Here is a 19,389-nt window from a genome sequence, read left to right on the forward strand (position 1 = left end):
CCAGCCGTGCGCATGCGCGCTCCGAGCCGCGGCCGGCGCCTGAGGGAGCGCCTGAGGGAGCGCCTGAGGGAGCCCTGAGGGGAGCCCTGAGGGGAGCCCTGAGGGGAGCCCTGAGGGGAGCCCTGAGGGGAGCCCTGAGGGGAGCCCTGAGGTGAGCCCCGGTTCTTCTTCCAGCGTCCTGGGGATCGCCTGGCCGGGAACATACAGCATGCTGTGTGCAGGAGCGCTGCTGCTGTAAACACAACAACAGGACGGCAGGGCGATTTTATTGGCCTGACTGACCAGGACGGTTAGAGTTAAAACGGCTCAGTTGTTTATTTACACGGGTATGCAGCAAGCGGTACATTAGAGAGTGTAAATGAGTAACTCACAAAAATCACAGAAGAGTATCTGAGCAGGACCGTCTTCCCTAAATTACTGCTTTGTGTAAGCGTTCTGTGAAAAGTTCCTGGTTTGCCTAAATCTTTTTGTTTAGGGCAGTCGGAAACGAATACTAAATATCTGCTTACAGACCATAAAGTGTTCCACACGTGATGAAAAACATGCCACGGTGCTGAGACTTTGCCCTTTTAATGTCTTTAATCTGAAGATCGTATGCTAAGAATGCCGTTAACTGACGGTCATCCTTAGCTGTTACGGTTGGGCAATTCAGGCATTTATGGTGCCCGATCCTGAGATGTTAAGCGATTTATCGAAGGTCACCAAGACAGTGTCAGACGTGGTGCCTATAAACATTTTAAGCTTTTGGGACAAAAGGGGTATCTTTCTCTGTGTGCAGTACATAGCTGAGCTCTTATGGCAGTCAAAGTCCACCGAATTTACTATAGGGAAACCAAAAATATGCTCTATTGAGTAATAATGTTATAATGATAAGTCAAATAGAGCAAACACTGCTAAAGGAAGGAATAACTGCTTCCGTGTCTGACAAGTCACGTTCTTACAGGAACAGTCCGTGTCTCTGACTTTTTCATGAGTGGGAAACAGCTCTCTAGGCTGCTAGTTCAACTTTCATGATGATTTAAAAAGCAAACAAATGTTCCTGGCAAGAAAAATTGGCACCATACGAAATAAAAGGAGTACTGAAAATGAGAAAGGAACAGGTAAGTTATGTCAGCACCCTCAAGGCCAATTTATTCTTGCCTTCTTTACCTGTGCCTTTGTTGTAAATTACAGGTCTACCCATTAACATCTCAAACAACTGGAAAAGTAAGGCCAACAGAAGCGTACTCGCTAAATTGCTTTGCAGGGTATTTGATCCAATCCTCAGAGTACTGGAGCAGGTTCCTTGCTCTCGGGTGAGCCTGGTTTCATCTGTCCGAGCCTACACACTTCTGTTCTGTGTGCAGCGCTGGGTGCGCTGTTCCAAGCACTGCAGTGTCCTGCTCACACAGCCACGAGGGACCCCTCGGCTCTGAGCTGGAGAGCGGCCGTGGGCGAGGCTGCGTCGCCTCTGCGAGCCGTGCCTGCCTCTGTGCGGGACTGGCTTGGAGCAGCGCGGCTGTCTTTGCGCTGCAGTTGATGAAGGGTACGCCCCTCAGAAGGTAATTTTTCCTTCTTTCAGGAACTATGTGAGACAGAAGTTAAAAACAAGGATGGGCCTGGCTGGAGGGCCACCAGAGGAGAATCAGACCTGGAGAACAAGATGCAGTGCAGCTTTCCGAAGGACAGAATATGCAGAACTGGTGACAGCCTCTTCTCTTTCCACGAGCAGCTCTTCACGTAAGTAATCCATAGAACAGCAGGATTTAGCAGCACCGACAAGGCCTTTGTGTTTGATCCCTGTTTCACAGAGACCTAGATGCCAAGTGTTTTGGGCAAATACAAAAGTTCCTCCCCTTGTTTTGCTGTCCTGCCCCTACCACCTCAGTGGCCTCACGTCTGTTTGCACTGTGGGGCCTTTATGCCTTTGTATGTTTTGCATTGGTCTGAACCAACCTCTTTGGCTCGCAGCCACTTTGTGCCCTGTGTCTGGCCCGTGTTCAGTCATGCCTGTGTGTAGACGGGTGGGTGGGTCTTGCAGACTGCGCAGAACTCTTCACTGCACCCTCTTTGCATGTGCTGTCACTGTGAGGAGCTGAAGGCCTCCCCTTTCACTTGCCTGGCACTGCACGAAATGCGCCGCAGGCCTCTTTCAGAGAATGGCTTGCAGTGAGCTCTAGGAGAGGTAGGGAGCAGTTAGTAAACGGAATGAGACTCACCAAGAAGGGGAGGGAACCTTGGCTGATAGTGCAGGTAGGGAGGGCACAGCCAGCAAGTGAAGGCACTTGAGAGAAAGCACATTAAGGCAAAGGGAATGGAGCCCAGGACAGGTAAGGCAGAGGCCATCACTGCCCCACTGACGTGGCATCTTGTATCTGTATCTTGAACGTAAGTAGCCTCAGGAGGCTGAGGCAATAAGCTGGAGCTTGGAAAACTCAGTCCCAGTCAGGCCTGTCTCTGATCCGCCTGTTCAGGACCCAGCCACGTCATTTACCTGTGGCTTCAAAGGCCGTGGTCGGCACGACCAATTCGTGTTTGGCTCAAGAAAGCCGTTCTACGGAGCACCCAGATCTCTGTGCAGAGCTTGTTCTCTCAGTATGCTAACCAGGGGTAGCAGCAGAGGGGGAGACCGAATTTTTCTGAAGGACAGTGTGCTATGAGAAAAAAAATACAATTTAATGGATCAGTGGGAGTTGCTTGAACATAGAGTTACTTGTCAGTATTTATAGTTTTATCATTTGACTAAGCCTAAAGATGTAGTTGCCAGACTTTTTTTTCCATTACTGCTTTGAACAGCAAGCTTGTACTTGTTTTAACAAGTCACATCACAGGAGACATTATTCTACGCTCGCCACCCACACAACCCTGGGATTTACTTTCATTTGAGAACTCGTTAAGCGTACCAGCAGTCACCCAAAGCAACGAATGTTCCAAGACACACAGGATTCACACATACAAATCATGAGTTTTACTGGTGGGAAGAGAACACGGTTGCTTTGAAAGGGAATGGTCAGTAGCACTCTCCGTAACAAGACTGGCTTTAATTTTTAGTTCTGTGACACCGTGTGCCTGGGCACGTTAAATCTATTTAGGTTCACGTGTTTTCTGCCCATCTTTCCAATCCAGATGGGCCTAAGTGGAGGAAAGAAAAATTAAAAGCATTTGACAATCGTGCAAGTGACCGACTTGCAGTAGAATTCAACCCTATGGTAGGATGTAAAGGACCAGATTTCACCCATATCTCACGCACGTGGGCATTTTTCTGAAGTAGCTTTTAACCCCCAACAGTATTTGGTCATGGTAACAGACAGCTCCAAGCCATTCTGGGGTCAGCCGACTGCAGCAAAGAACGACATCCTCTCTCCCCAGCCCTCACAGCAGCTTCCTATGACAGACGGGATAGCGACTTCCCTTTTCGTCTGATGCCTTTTCTTAAACCAGCTGCTCGCAGTTGTGAAGCAGCCTGAGATGAGGCTAATCCTGGCAGTTACCGTTCAGAGGTACCCGGCTCAGCGTAACATTTGTGCCTGTCTGTGTTACCCGGTTGTTTTCGCATGGCCAATCGCCACGCCAAGGTGAGACAAAGGCACAGCTTGTGCTTTCTCACTGTCTGCACTAATGTCGGGGCTCATTTAGAGAGCAGGAAAAGTCTACTTTATTGTGTGTGTGAAGAGAGGGTTCTTGACACTGTTTGGTTAGGCAGCAAATAAGAATCCGAGAGCTCCTCTAAGACAGAAGTTCAGAGACTGCTGCTCCTCTATTCATGCAGACCCTACTGGCCCCAGGAACACGGCAGCGAGGCAGCTGAGCCATACAGGCCTGCACGGCTGGCTGTATTTTCAGGTGAGCAGGCTTAATAATATATTTATTATGCAGGAACAATAAGATGTCTTAGAAGTCAATGCAGTCACACTTTGTGTTTTTACATCCTTTTATGATTCAGAAAGCCAGAATGTAAGTACTTACACATTTTTAATAGGAAAGTAATATATTCTCCTAAAAGGAAAAATAGATTTGTCATAAAAGATGTCTGACAGTTGAAACTTCAGGCTTCTAAGCTAGAAAAAGCCCAAATAGACAAATTATACTGAAATGTTCTTTAAAGACCAAGCAGCTGTTTTATTAAAATATTAAATTTACATTTAAAAAAGAAATATTCTGATTATTTCAGTTATGATCATATTATTGAAGTGACATGAAATTCATGACAACGGGCTTTATTCTGTCCAAATTCTGTCCTCAGTTATCTACTGGCAATCAATATTGCTGTTATTTAGGCCCATGCAGGATCACACACACAGAAGCACATTTGTCTGGAAAGAGAAATCCAAGACAATGGATTTCAGCTTGATTCTAGTTTTCCCCAGCGTGTGGCTTTTCAACTCTCATTTCAAATCCATCCAACTATCCTGTTCCAAGAAACAGGAAAAGGAGTTCAGAATATACCAACCTCATCCCATACCACAAGTGAATGACCTTCGAACAACTTGAAGCAGGTTGAATTTACATTTTACTTCAAAAAAAGGGAACGTACATACATGAGGGGGAAGTGGGGTGAACAACAATTATCTGAAACCAGGTTTCTACCATTTTTGCCTACAGTTACCAACTGTGTTTGAATCAGCATGGCTGTTGCCTGCTGATGCACAATTTCTTGCGCTATGAACAGGATTGTGAATCGAGGAAACATTTTCAAAGTTGAGGCCCAAATGGAAATAGTAAGATATCATACACAGTGTAGGTTTATAGTACACAGCATGGGTTTTTAAATGATGTAATGCAACAGCAGGAAGGAGAAGTAGTAGTTAACAGTTACTAACACTAGAATAATCAAATTTGTATGTTATACATGTACAGCAACTAACTGCTTTACAAAAAAAGCAAAATAATACAATATATTGTCACATGTATTTACAGTGTAGTAAATATACTTTTCTGTCAAATTTTACACAAAAAACTATTTACAGGTGAATATACTGCATTAAAAAAAATTGTGGGACCAACACTAAAAGTGACTTTTTGTGGTAAGTTTGTTGCATAACAGTAAGACGTGCTTCATTACATTTGGAAAAATTAACCTTAGAACAAAACAAAAAGCCCTAAAACCTACAACCCAGTTAGGAATAGAGCACTGGAATGCTCCCAGGTGCTCAGTCCACAATACTTATTTGAAATGTTTCCTGTTCTTGGAAACCTCATGCACATTAAAGCAGAAACATCGGCATAATTAACAGGTAGGTTATGCACTATTCAAATACTACTGAATTATTTTTAAGTCAGGGAAAATACAAACACAAAATGTTAATCATCTTTACAGTACTGTACTGTAGTTAGTGCGTAATGGATAGCATGTTCTAAAACAGGGGTGTCAAACATACAGTCCCCATTATGTAGTTATATGGTCCACATGTTAAAATCAGATTTTTCTGAAATTAAGTTTTCGTTTTAAAGTACACAGACCCCATGGCTGCAGAGGTAATCTTCAAACCGTGACTAAGGTAACCCGTGCAGTGGTGAGTGCCCTGTAGTCTGCAGGCTGCCTGAAACAGTGACTGGAAGGTCTGAACTCAGTCTCCCCCTTCTTAGGTCAGGTTTCAAGCCTGAAGCATCAGCAGCAGTAACTAACTGCTGATCACTAAGGTAAATGGAGTGACAGGATGGGGAGCGAACTGAAGCAGGCTGGATTGGGAATGGAGAGTGGTGCTCACGGGAAGGAAACAGAGCAAGGTGCGGAACATTCGGAACGGGAAGAGGGAACACATAAAGAAGGCTATGAAAAAGAAACCAAAAAGGCAAGGTTAACAGCAATGGCTACTACAGGAAGCAGGCTTTCTAAGTGATGAATGATAAGGCACTGAACAACCAGTTACTAACAAAAGTTTAATTATTAATGAAAGGCCATGTTTTCCCCCTTGACCTAAGCACAAACTTCCTAAATACTGGTACTGGGAGATCACTTTGCTGTGTATCAGGGCGCACGCGGCCCTGAATTAAATCTTGGCCATAGACTGTGGCCACCTAGAGCGGCCATCACTGCATTCAGCTCTGGGCCCCCCAAAATAAGACAGACATGGACCTCTTGGAGCGAGTCCAAACGAGGGACACGAAGATGATCAGAGGGTTGGAGCGCCTCTCCTATGAAGACAGGCTGAGAGAGCTGAGGGTATTCAGCCTGGAGAAGGCTTTGGGAGACCTTACAGCAGCCTTCCAGTACTTCAGGGGGGCCTACAGGAAAAATGGGGAGGGACTCTTTGTCAGGGAGTGTAGTGGTAGGACAAGGGGGAATGGTTTTAATCTAAAAGAGGGGAGGTTTAGATTAGATATAAGGAAGAAATTCTTCACTCTGAGGGTGGTGAGGCACTGAACAGGTTGCCCAGAGAAGCTGTGGACGCCCCAGCTCTGGAAGTGCTCAAGGGCAGGCAGGATGGGGCTTTGAGCAACCTGAGTTAGTGGGAGGTGTCCCTGCCCATGGCAGGGGGTTGGAACTGGATGTGCTTTAAAGGTCCCTTCCAACCCAAACCACTCTGTGATTCCATGACTATAGTTACACCAAAATTCATCTCTCTTTACCTAACACGTTTGACACCCCTGCTCTAAAAAGTTCAGGTCCTCTTACTGAACTGTGCTGTGAAAAAATTAAATGACTCCCCCACCTTCCAGGATATAGAACAAATTAATTTGTATTGACTTGCTTTATAAAGTTGTTTTTTTTTTTTTTTTTTTTTCCCAGCCAGGACTGAGAGCTTGCACTAGTTCTAGTTCTCACACAAAAGGTAATTTTAACCATTGTCCATTTTGATTTTGCATTACTTTTATTTCTAAGACTGCATTAATTCTAATTTAATGACATCTTTTTTATATAAGCAATGCAAAATACTAGAAGACTTGCAATGCACTCAGTCCGAATGAAACTGATTTGGTAGTTCAGCTGGAATTATTTCTTTTTAAAGAAAATTTGCTCATAGGAGAAAACTGAAAATTACCTTTTCCTACCAGCAAATTACAAGATATTCTTTTTTCCTCCCACCTATGGCAAGAACAAGTCTTCGGGCTTCTACAACTCATTGTCTTCATTAAAATGGAAAGGGCTGGAATTAGCCTGGTTCAGTATAACCAAGAGCAAACTGACAGTGACACCGAAGGCGGCTGTTAGCAATTTGATGTATGAGATGAGAAAGGTTTTTGTATCAGTGACTCCCCAAATTACAAATGCATAGCAGCTTAAAAACATGGCACGAGTCACTGCTCTATTCCTAAATTCACTTCTAGCCTCATAATCCCTTTCATAGATCTGTATCAGTTCAGTAATCACGTTTCTACTGCAGCTTCTACACAGTCGAGAAAAAAAGATTTGGTTAATTGCACAAGTCTTAATATTTTCCAATGTATCTATTTCAAGATTGCTAATTCTACTTTTTCCTCTTGTTTTGGCAAACTATTTGCATATTAAGTTTGTGTTCATAGTTCTTCCAGGACTGTAAACAAATTAAAAAAATTAAGTTGTTATTTTATGAATCAATACAATAAAGGCATTTTTATTTACATAAATGTTACATTGTTACTGTGTGGATACATGTGAATTACGTGCTATATCAATAAAATCTGAACACTTAATTGTACCATTCTCTAACAATTTAGCTGTGGAGTTTGATTTACTGAAAGCCACTAATAAAATTGCACTAGAGGATTTCCTTTTTTTTATATACTGTTTTTTTTTTCTCCTTTAAAGCCACTTATAAATTGTTAATTTCTAACATACAACAGGGATCTCAAACTAGGAAGTATAGCTGTTGTTTAGCAGTAGATATACGTAGCCCTAAGATGAGCACCTGGATGACAGGCCTTTTTGTCAGAATTTCTGTTCTCCGCTGAGATCCAACACTCCGCACGTTTTCAGCCCGTGCAGGTAGCATCTGTAGCACCCAGTGCCACATCTTTACATGTCACTCAACATAGCAGCATATTATCACAGTCATCCATTGCTAATACACTACTGTGCCTGACAAGTGATACTGTGGCTTTCACAGTGATAGCAATTTCAGTTTTGTATAACCCCCAAGTACGAACCCTTGCAAACTGAACCCCCTCGAAAGCTCTGCAAGACAGGTTTGACTGCAAACGTCTGTACTGATAGCAGAAATTGCACTGCAAACATTCAAACGTAACCTGGATTTGACAAAATGTCAGTTATTTTTTAAGTTCATGTACCTTAAGCAAACATTACTGTTTTTATGTCACTGCTTGGGCAGCACAAAAGCAGCTTTGCCAAAAAACCTCCCAGAGCTGGAAGTTAATCCATAAAATTTTCTCCCCTCCATACCCCAATGGTTTTTCTGCCAGGAATTTCTCGAAGGTGCATATTGGTGGGAAGGGCGAAACTAAAGTACAGGCTAAATGGAAGAAAGAAGCAATAAATTTTCAACATTGCTACAATGACACCATAATAGTCAGTTTGTGATGATTTTCTTTCCACTATCCAACCTTCTTTAGTGCAGTTAAAGTACAGCAAAAAAAATTGCTTTGGAAAAAAGCCAGTTTGTCCAGTCTGGTCCATATACAGTCCAAGTATGTGAAGCTATGGTCTGGGGAATGAAGAGACTCATGCGGCCTCCTTGTCCTCTTTAAATTTATTGCTAATTACTAGAAATTTAATCTAATCAACCACTTCTGGTTAAGCTCATTGTACTGCGGCTACTGTAAGTTTCTTTTAAGCATGGTAAAAAAAAGTCCACAGCTAAAAATCCTACAGGTTTGAATTAAAACCAGAATTATAGTAACTTCCCCGGCTCATAAAGCCACTACCTTGACAAGTGTGCAAACAGGATTAAGTATTAACACTTTCCTTCAGAGAAGAAACAAACAAGGCATATCACAGAAGCAAGGTAGAACCGTCTATGGAAAATGGCTTTCATATTTGGACAAGATACTGTACTGCAGCGTTAAAGAACTCCACGCTTTCTTCGGCTACAAAGTCCGTCAGGATCTATAAGCGGTTCTGAAACACTGGCTTAAATCAAAAACAGAAGAAAAAAAAAGGCATTAAAATTCAGGCAATGTTTCAGGAGTTGATCATCTGGCAACATGGCTGACAGGATGGGAACTTTAAAAATTAAGTGCAGCATCATAACTGGTGGGGGGCCCTTTGCAAGAGGCCCACGTACGTCAGTCAGTTTCAAAAAAAAACCAAACCCAAATTTCACACAATCTTTTTAATGCTGTGACGTTTCAAGCTGCCAGCGCTTCGCTGCTTTTGCACCTGGCTGGCGGAGCCGTGGCGCATCCTCCCGCTGTTGGCGTGGCCGGCGGTGGGCGAGAGCTCCACGTTCTCCTTGTCGATCCCTGGGGAAACACACAGATCGAGGTTAGCCTCGCTTTGCCCACCCTGCGGCTTAATGCTCTAAGGACAGATGCTTCTGCAAATAAACAGGTTAGCATGTAGGCACCTATGTGGTACAAAAAACTGTGACGCCTCTGACGCCAAAATAAAGGCATCGCAGGGTGCACGGAGCCCGCGCCTGCCAGGCAGCGCCCTCTGGACCGCGCAACGGCCAGGTACCGGCGACACGGTGACAGTCGGTGACGCTGTGCTCGAAACACGGCCCAGTTCTGCCATGCGTACAGGTGGCGGTGCGGAAACAGCCCTTCGTAACGCAAGCGACCAGCGGTGCTGCCCTAGCTGGGAAAGCACTTCAGACATCTGAGGAACAATTTATTAAAAAAACAAAAACAAAAAACAAAAAACTTGTAACTGTTATAGCAAGACATAACACAGCCTTACTGGTGATGACGACTCGTAAATGAGAGATCTGATACAGCTGATTTACTGCAGTTCTGTAATATGAAAAATCATTTTTTCAGGATCAAACGTATGACTTTCTGCTCAGGGAAAGCACAGCCTCTGACCTGACCAAACACGTCCATGTGCTAACCTGTGGTGCCCATCCACACACGTCCACGCAGGGCAAATTTCAACAAGACTCCTTCAAATAATCTTTTTTTTTTTTTAAGCTGCAGACTGGATTTGTTAGTTCAAGCTGCGTCCAAGAATAAAAGACAAAATACTCCCACAGACACAGGCTGATTTGTTTCAATATGTCACAACACTATGAAAATATACAGGGGTTATGAACTGGTCACTGAATCCATCGAGTCATCTCTAGCCAAATAGCAATTTTATTTAATATGGGAAATAGCATATGTATGTGTAAAGAAAAAGGAGATGATCCATATGATTTAGATGGATGCACATCAGAGATGCGCTGAATTGCCTGGGTCTGGGAAATTGCTAAATTTTCTTCTCAGAACCTACTTTTTAAAAAGATACTTTAGGTAGGCATTATTCATCTACTTAAGCCGAATGTGCATTAAGGATCTGAAGATGAATTTTTTTCTTTGTCACTCAAAACAAGAAAATCCTTGACAAAGCGTGCTGTCATCAGCAGCAGGCCTTTCCGTTCTCCAACAGTCTCAGTCGAGTAGTACCATTAAAATCAAGTTCTAACAGAATCATATTTGCAAGGTTTCCAGCTGTTTCAAATTGCATTGTAACAACACCTGACATGTAGAACAACCTGGGGAGAAAGGGATGCATTTCAGATGGACGTTAAAATACCTTCAGAACCTCCTGATCTGAAGACCACTACAGAACCCCACGTTTTCTCATTCGCAGTTTGTTCCGGGCACCCGTCACCTACGTGTAATAGCAATCGAAACACAAATATTTTGAAAATAGGTGCTAAGCACATGCAAAGTAGCCTGTCCTAACTTCTCATCTACTGTGTGCCACAGCACAACCTGGGCAGCAAAACCAGTGTGCAAATCCGGAGTGAACCGAACGGAGATGTGCGACACCTGCATTTCAATACTGCTGTTCGGTTTATCTATACACATATATTGCAACTATAAATATATATTGACGTTCATAGTGACAACAAAAATCACTGCAAATACGCTTGGAAGCTTGCTCGTAACCAACAGGCCAGTGGGATCCCGGTCAGAGCGCTCCGTTTCGGCAGCTGACAACCCCCCGCAGCCGACAGCAGCGTCAGCACCTCCCTGCGGACACAGCTTCTCGTTCGCAGAAGGGACGTGCTCCAAAATGCTTGTTGGTAGAATGTACATGGGTACTTGAAATAAAATTCTCCATACATAACCCCAAAAAGAAACCCTCCTAAGTTAAGCGTAAGGAAACACTAGGACCAGAGCTTGGAGACCATTTATGTCATCTCTTTTTGAGACTGCTCTGGTAAACAAGGCTTTCCAGCTAGCCAAGAAAGTCTCGTTTGACAAACTGATTTAAAAACATCACCAGAGATCTGTACTGAACGCTTCATAAAGTTACACCGAGTTTGGACAAATGAAACAAGTTCTCTGTCTTTAGGCACCTACAGAGGGAAGGCAGACTCTGTAAAGTGCACGGAAAGTCTGCCTGAGAGAGACGGGCACTTCGGCATGTGCCTGACTTGGACGCGCAGCACTGCTGCCAGGCTCTTACCAGCGCAGACTCTTGCCTTAACAAGATATCAGCAGTCACGAGGCTGGAATACGGTTTTTAGTATCTGCCAGCTGAGATACGATTACAATTAAAATCATTCACAACACCAATTCAATGTAGTTCTCAAAAGCCCAAGTTTTGCTGGGATATCAGGCTGGTTACTTAGGCCTGGGAACAATCCTCTGGCTCAAGGCCTGCAGATGACCAGCTGTAGGTACGGACAGAACGTCCAGCCAGCAGATGAAGGGTTCTGCTCCATCCTCACGGCATCCGTATCACTACACGTACTCACTGAAAACCCCAAATGCAAGTCTTGCAGGCCACACAGCCCTTTTCAGCTACAGTTTTGAGAACAACAAGCAAATTAAATTTAACTCAAGTCTGCAGTGGCAGAGGCTACTTCTTGCTACCAGAAAAGATTTGTGTGTATACAAGGACATCAAAATCCCCCCAGCACTGAGCCTTAGCTCAGGAATAGAAAGACAATTGTAAGTATATGAAGTACAAATCAAGGTTTTAAGGACTGCCTCACTGCCTGGCAGGTATGGACAGGAGGGGTAAGTAGGCTTATTTAGGATACATCAGGAATAGAACTGATGCAGGTACTCACTTGAAGAGTTGAGTGTAGACACCAATTATTATAATGATTTAAGCCCTGGCAAATCAAGAGGGGAAGAAAAAGAACCAAGAATTAACTTTAAACAAGAACAACTACAGAAGCAGCTTTCTAAGAAGGATATTAACAGGAAGCACATAGAGAACAGGTAGGTCTGGAAATCTTAACGGTAACTGCTTCTGCAGAAGCGCAGCTTCCCCAGACAGGGGTAGGAGGAGGCTTACAGAGTACAAGATGAGGATGAAACCACAGATGATTTATACCCAAGTGCGTATACCTTTCCTAGAAGCCTCAGACGTTCTCTGCAGGACAAGGTAACTCTTACTATGCTGTGCTAAAATGGAACACATGGAACAACCTTCCAGAACACATGGAACAACCTTCCAGAACAAACCCCATCAGTGTAAGCTTCATGCTGACATATGACAACACGTGACAGCCTTGGGTTATGAGCCATTACTCTAACGTCTTTGGACAGTCTGTCATTTGAAGATATAAATCTGAGACTTGGGCTTAGTGCAGACACACTTCCCATCAATTATTACTTTTACGATAATTCTACTTCAAGTCAATCATTCGTGTAGCAATATCTTCGTGTAGCTGTCACATTACTTCTGCAACAAAATGATTGTCTGAGGCATGTTTAACAACACCCAACACTTGCAGTACATGTGCAGCACTGGGATGAATAGCAGGAATGGTATTTTAATGGGAGAGGCTCAAAGTACAACCAGCAGCAAAAATTAGGATGTCTGACAGCAAATAAAAAGGTTACAGCAAAATCCTATTACTACAAATCATATCTTCCACAGTTTTTTGTCTCATTCCTGTAAGAGATTGATTCTCGTCGGCATGAGCAAGAAGAGCAAATATACTCCACTATTCCACAGTTACAGGGAAAATCAAAACTCCAGCCAGAAGCTGCCTGCGGGCTGTCATCCTTCCACTCCCTGTGTGGGTGTAAGCTTACGAAAGTCACAATCTATGATGAGAATAGGAAGCAACCCACGGGTGTAAGTAAAAAAAGTCTTCTGCAGCTCTTTTCTTTTTATATATATATTTCTCCATATAGAAGCAGAAATCAAATGGTGTTGATGAGTATCCATTTTAGTGAGCCTTTGTCAATTTAGTCCAAAGAACTTACGCCTGCTTTCTGGTGGCGTGCAACTGAAGGTTCAGGGGAAGTCAGCCTTAACATTAGAGCTAATATGAGGCAGTTCTACATTTTACCTTAATATCTGCAGCAGAATAATTTCACATACCAAGATTCCACTTCTTTATTACCAAATTTATATTATTCTTAAAGACATGAATGACCTTCTTTGTCTGCTATATCATCAAATATTATTAGCATCACACAAGAAATTCAGCAGCTTAGCTCTTATACTGAAGCCATTCCCGTGTTCAAAAGGATTAGTAAACTACTTCTCATGCCACAAGCCCAACCCTAAAGCAGATCAAGCAGTATCTCGTGCAAATATGATGGAAGTAGAGTGTACCTTGATGAGGAAGCTGCATGAAAACTGCAGATTTAGAGCAAGGCAGAGAAGCTTCACAGACACAGAATGAAAGAAAAAACATAAGTGAATAATGTCCATGACACGGGGAGAAGGGGAGGGGGTGGAGATGCTGACAGACAAAACATTTATAAACAATCTTGCCTACTTGTTTCCAGATGCAATAAATATTATTTTTCATGTTATCTGCAATTTAATGTATTTCTTAGCATAACAAAAAAAATACTTGGATGTAACGGTTTGGTTTTTTTTTTTTTAAACTTGGTGTGACAAAGTAACTCAGCACTGCTAAAGAGTTGATTTTCTTGTTCAGTCGTTCTCAAGCGGATGGCAGGTCTGCATTCCGTATTAGTCCCATAGTTGCTGTGCTGTTTTAAGAAATCCTGCAGCCCACATTTACTTCATATTCTATAATTCTTTTACCAAAGATTTTTATCTTGGTAGATATGCTTACTCCCTCATTCTTGTCTCTACAGTGAGGAGAGAATGAATAAACACCGCCATCAGTGTACAAGAACACAAAATTCTTGTACGCAGCAATGGAGCTGTATAAAGCGCCAAAAGACCAATTACATTTTTAATAAAATTAAGTAGCTTAAAAAGCAAAGCATGCAAAGTTGCCCTGGTTAACATAACAGTTTAAACTACTGAAACTGTATATTGACTAAGGTGGAGCGGTATAATAAATGTGGGATGGAGGAGCAAGATGAAATGCCCCATGTTGTGACCCAGTCCACAGTTTCAGAAAGCTGGAGATACCCTGATCAAATACCAAGGCTTTGCACTGAAATTGCTAGAATGAAGCAAGAATGATCAAGCAAATAAGACAGACACTAAAAACCAGTGAGAGATGATGGGAAAATTAAACAGTCAACACAAGACTTTCATAAAATAGTAAATCACTTAAGGCGGTTTCTCACTAGCTTGAAACACCTTTAAAGGCTGACTCCTTATGAAGATGCCTCCGGTGTGGTTACATAAAAATGGAACCATTAGAAAGTTTTTGCCTATATGCAATTTACAGCGTATCTGTGTTCTTACTACAAGACTACAGAAAAAGAATACAAAGCAATACTTTATTCTACTTAAACACTCCGAAATTTAAGTTTTAATAAATTTAAATGTATGACCTCCTGTATCTGCCAAAAATCTTGTTAAAATATTGCTTAAAAAAAATACCCAGAGTCAAGAGATACAAACCTGCAAATCCACTTTCTAACTTTTTGAAGGAATTCAAGACTATTCAAATAAGTAGTCTTCATAGACTGTACTTTATTACAATTTATAACTGTTGGAGTTGCCACTGATGTTACATTTACATGGGAAGAGGCTGTCCATAATGTACTTATTTTCACACTGATGGCCAGCTGTATTTTTCCTCCTTTAGTTTTATCCTTCTTCCTGGTCTAACTTCACAGATAATTTTTAGCTGTATGCCAAATAAGAATGTTCTATCAAACCACCTTCCTTTTCCATAATCTGGTTGTTAACTAACCCTAACAGAGTGCAGCTACGGATAATACAGAAATATTTCTCTATACAGGACGAACTACATGATAACACAACACAGCGGCTGCATTATGCCTTTATAATAAATAAATGACACTGTAAAATAGTAATCTGTAAAGCTTCTCCAACCTCAACTTTTACCTGTTCTTATTGCTCAAATCAAATGGGATGCCAGGATGCAACCAATAAGTCCCTTTCATGCCAATGTTCTTTTCTTACTTGTTCTCAGGCAGGAATGCAAAACAAGGAAACAATACTATGGCCACAATGACACAAAGGTCTCCTCTAAGCTAAAAAAGTGCCGTTACTTAAGTAGCAGAAAAAGAAGTAACAGCTGTGGAAAAACAGCTGTGGAAAATACCCTTCACATTTTTTCTCCTAATTTCAGACAAATTTATTTAATATAATAAATCATCCTGAGTTGGAGGGACTGGAAAGCAAACTGTTTTCAGTATATTTACACTGATAGGCATCTTAAAATATAATTCTAGAATTCAGCATCAGTATGTCAAGAAGTAATCTTCCCAAACTTAAACAATTTAAATTGAATTCTTAGACCGGAGGAAAAAAAAAAAAAAAGAGTTGTAGTTGCCTTTCACTGCATGAAAAAAAAATCACTATTCCTACATTACTGAAACAACACAACACTGTCTCATTTTTGCACATTGCACCACTACTTGTCTCCCCTCTGCAAAATTCATAATACTCAACAAAAAACATTCTCGCATCTGAGAGCAAACTGATGATCTTCAAGACCAAATTTCTTGAGTAGAGCTATGTATCACAGAATCGAAGGGATTGGAAGGGACCTCGAAAGATCATCGGGTCCAACCCCCCTGCCAAAGCAGGCTCCTTATGTATACCTAAGCCAGACTTATTTCAGGGCTGACAGAAACAAGTGAAAAACAAGACTCAAAACAAACAGAAAACAACAAAAAGTCCACTTCCATAATTATCAAACCTAAATGCAAGTGGTTTCTAGCCTTTCATCAAGGTTAGAAAAAAACAGAAATACAGTAGATTGATTTTAGTGTTCAGAACCACAACAGTCATCAGATAGCATAATTTTTATGACAAAGAAGAGTAAAGCACTTCCTCAATGTATCAGCCACTAATCCAAAACCACTTCAGCAGGAATTTTCATGGAGATTTCTTTAACATATATTCTCTTTTCTTCCTATATTTAATTATCTCTAGCTTATGCCCCATATACTATACCAAGTACTTTTTACTCTACTTTTTTCATTTTTCAAAAAGTTAAAATACACGCTGCTGTATTTAACCTCTGCATTTCCCTGTAATTCCCCTTTCCCAAAGCCAGAAGGAATTTAGTGTTTCTATCCATTTACAGCCTTTGATGCCTGTACTTTTCTTGAACACTGCCATTTGATCATCTGCACATTTTTGGCAATACAGTAGTCTAAACTGACCCAGTATTCCATGCTCATCTACCCGAACACTTCTTTTCTTCAAGAAGAGTTTGACCTCTGTATGGCGCTGCCTGTAAGGGTATTGGCCAGAAACCACATAGTCCACATAGTCGATTGAAACTGAGTCAGTCCAGACACTCTTGTCCACGGCACAGCTCTGGATTATTTTTCCTAATAGGTGCTAGCTTGTACTGCCTAAACAGATACTGTTCTCCTTGCAAAACACCATGATTATATGTTTATATTTATTAATTTTCTAGAATTCACTGCTGTGTATCTTCCATAATTAGATGCACCTATTTGTTCTGATGCACTTAATGTTATTTTCTTCATGCATAACGACTTGGAAGACAGCTTTTGTGATGGACAAAGTCCAACAACTGAAATATTAGTGTACTATCTTAGTCAACAGTTTAATATTCATTTGACTCAATAATGCAATAATGTTTGATGCATAAAAACACCCCAAAAGACAATGAGACTGAGCACTTGGCTGCATAAACAGTAAATTCAATAAATTCTCCTTACCTATGTAGTATCACAACAGCTACTGACCTGGGGAGTGCTGGGAAGTTGCGAGCGAGGTCATAGAATTGGAAAGGTTAAGGTTAGCAGTAATGCTAAGCTGGCTCTGCACTGCGGGAGGATATGGAGATGTGGGTGTCAGGAGAGATTCTTCACTGGTTTCCTCATCAATTCCAGGCAAATACGTGTCAATCAAGGCATCAAGAAACTTCACTATGAGTTCAGCATAGTCTGGGATTTGTGTTTGCTGTGGGTGATGGGGGAAAAAAAGATTGATTCCTTTCTTTCTACTTTTCTGTCAATATGAGCTTTGCCCCAGAACTCACTCTAAGATTACGCTGGTTTTGCCTGGAAATTTTAAAAAGCATTTGAAGTAAGTATAAGCAAGAACTGATTTGTGATCTTTTCCAGATTAATCTAAATGCACTTATTAAAGATCACTTGTAGGTGTGATTTCAGTACTGCTGGGAACTACAAAGCCAGAAAAGAGAGGCCGTTTCACTCATAAAGTGCCACAGCTACCCAAACCTAACAGATTATTAAAAGTATTACTTATACCCCATAACCTACCATCCAGAATACTGCCTATCCTGCTTATCTACTCCTTGTTACAATGACGAGAGGGAACAGATAGCAGTACAGATGGTAAATTCTTTAATTTTTCTGCTGTAACATAAAATTTATCCTTATGGAATTAACACTCTTATTGATTTAATTCCTTAAACTGTAAGACAGAGATGATAAACTAAAGAAATAGTTTCTAAATGATGTACATGTAGTGAACTTAGGAGTGCTGGAAAGGTGCATTTACACACCTGACTGCTTTTAGCCAGCTTCAGTAAGTTGACTTTACTGCGTCTATGAAAATATCCACTGCAGGCTAGAAAACTGTTTTAGCCACGAAAGTGAGCCTTATGGCACTAACTGCTCATATCAATTCTGTAATTTATCATTTATCTGCACCCCTCCTGAAGCATCAATGTTCTTTATAATGAGAACAATGGTAAAACACTGATGAACTTACATACAGCATACTATTCTTACCTTAGAAAATGGGCCAGCAAACCTCCATAACCCATTAAATCCAAAACCTACAACAACAAATTGAATGTTACCACAAAAACACAGTTCTTAGTTGACAGAAAACAACTAGAAATTACACATGGAGGATTACTTGGATCTACTTCAGCATGGAAATGAGATATTTTATTTGGAGACTGAAAATACTAAATTTTGTCCAAACTGAATAAGATAAAATGATAGAATTCTAATTTATTAGATACATAAGTTAAAGAGCCTCAAAATCGCAGAACTGTCATGCAGTAAATTCTTGATGATATTTTAAAAGGTAAATTTAACATGTGAATATGTGTCTCATTTCGGAAATTATATCAACACAAATTTTTCTCAATAGTCATCTGTTTCTTATGAGTTTTCCTCGATAGTCTTTGATTAAGGATCATAAAAAATATTTAGGTTTTAAGTGCTCGAGTGTCACGTGAAAGTGGAGATTAGGTGTTAAAAAACAAATGTTGCTCTATAAAACTTACCAATCATTAAATTAACCCATAACTTAAAAGGTTAACTTAAAGCTCACCATTCATCACCACCATATAATTTGGTTAGTAGAAACAAATACTGAGTATTATACTTCTAATATCTGATGCACAACTACAAAAACCAGTTTTAATGGTCATGTCAGTAGCTGTTTTTTTAATATGCAAACACTTAACTATTATTTGGATTTATGAAGTTGGAAAGAATCCACACAGCAAAACTGGCTTGCTGTTTCATTAAGGCTGCAATAATTCAGACACTTTTTCATTAGCAAATCTAACTTAAAATACAGCGGTTAAAAAAAAAACACAACCCAAATATTTACTTTGTAGATAAGAAGTTTGGTATTGGGGTGGAGACTCTTCATGGTAGACAACACTCTGAACAATCCCATGAATTGGATTCAACAAATTTGGATCCTGGCACAGTGACAAAAGGGTATTGATCTTGGAATCCAATAAATTATGCCTAAAGAAAAGAACAGTGGCTTATTTTTTTTTTCCACAAAATAAGAATACAGTTTACAACTGACTTTAAAAAACAGCAGTTAAAGTGGGATTTTCAAAAGTTCTGTGATTTTAGAAGTAGAATGCAGCGAGGACGTTAAGAGGAATAACACTTCTGAAAATTTGTAGTAACAGCAGGACCCATCAGAGCATTCTTTTTGCCTAGCACTTTAGATTGCAAATATGTTTATCATTTTCAACCAAAAAAATTATTCCCTGCATTTGCGTACATGTCAAAGGTGAACTTTCAAAGCAC

The 19,389-nt window shown here is 41.0% G+C and overlaps 1 protein-coding gene across 2 annotated transcripts in view; it reads right to left on the reverse strand.

Moving 5' to 3' along the window:
* Positions 1-4,471: 4,471 nt before the first annotated feature.
* The window catches only part of NF1 (neurofibromin 1), a 99,945-nt gene continuing 85,027 nt past the window's right edge, over positions 4,472-19,389 (reverse strand). For both annotated transcript variants that reach the window (XM_066979781.1, XM_066979779.1), the window contains 4 exons: positions 18,953-19,095; positions 18,115-18,161; positions 17,101-17,317; positions 4,472-9,318 (listed from right to left, as the gene is read on the reverse strand). In XM_066979781.1, the coding sequence (XP_066835882.1) occupies positions 9,176-9,318; positions 17,101-17,317; positions 18,115-18,161; positions 18,953-19,095 (550 nt within the window). In that variant the 3' untranslated portion in view covers positions 4,472-9,175. The remainder of the gene's footprint in view (positions 9,319-17,100; positions 17,318-18,114; positions 18,162-18,952; positions 19,096-19,389) is intronic.

This window comes from Anser cygnoides, chromosome 18 (genome assembly GCF_040182565.1).
Source record: "Anser cygnoides isolate HZ-2024a breed goose chromosome 18, Taihu_goose_T2T_genome, whole genome shotgun sequence".
Taxonomy (NCBI): Eukaryota; Metazoa; Chordata; class Aves; order Anseriformes; family Anatidae; genus Anser; species Anser cygnoides.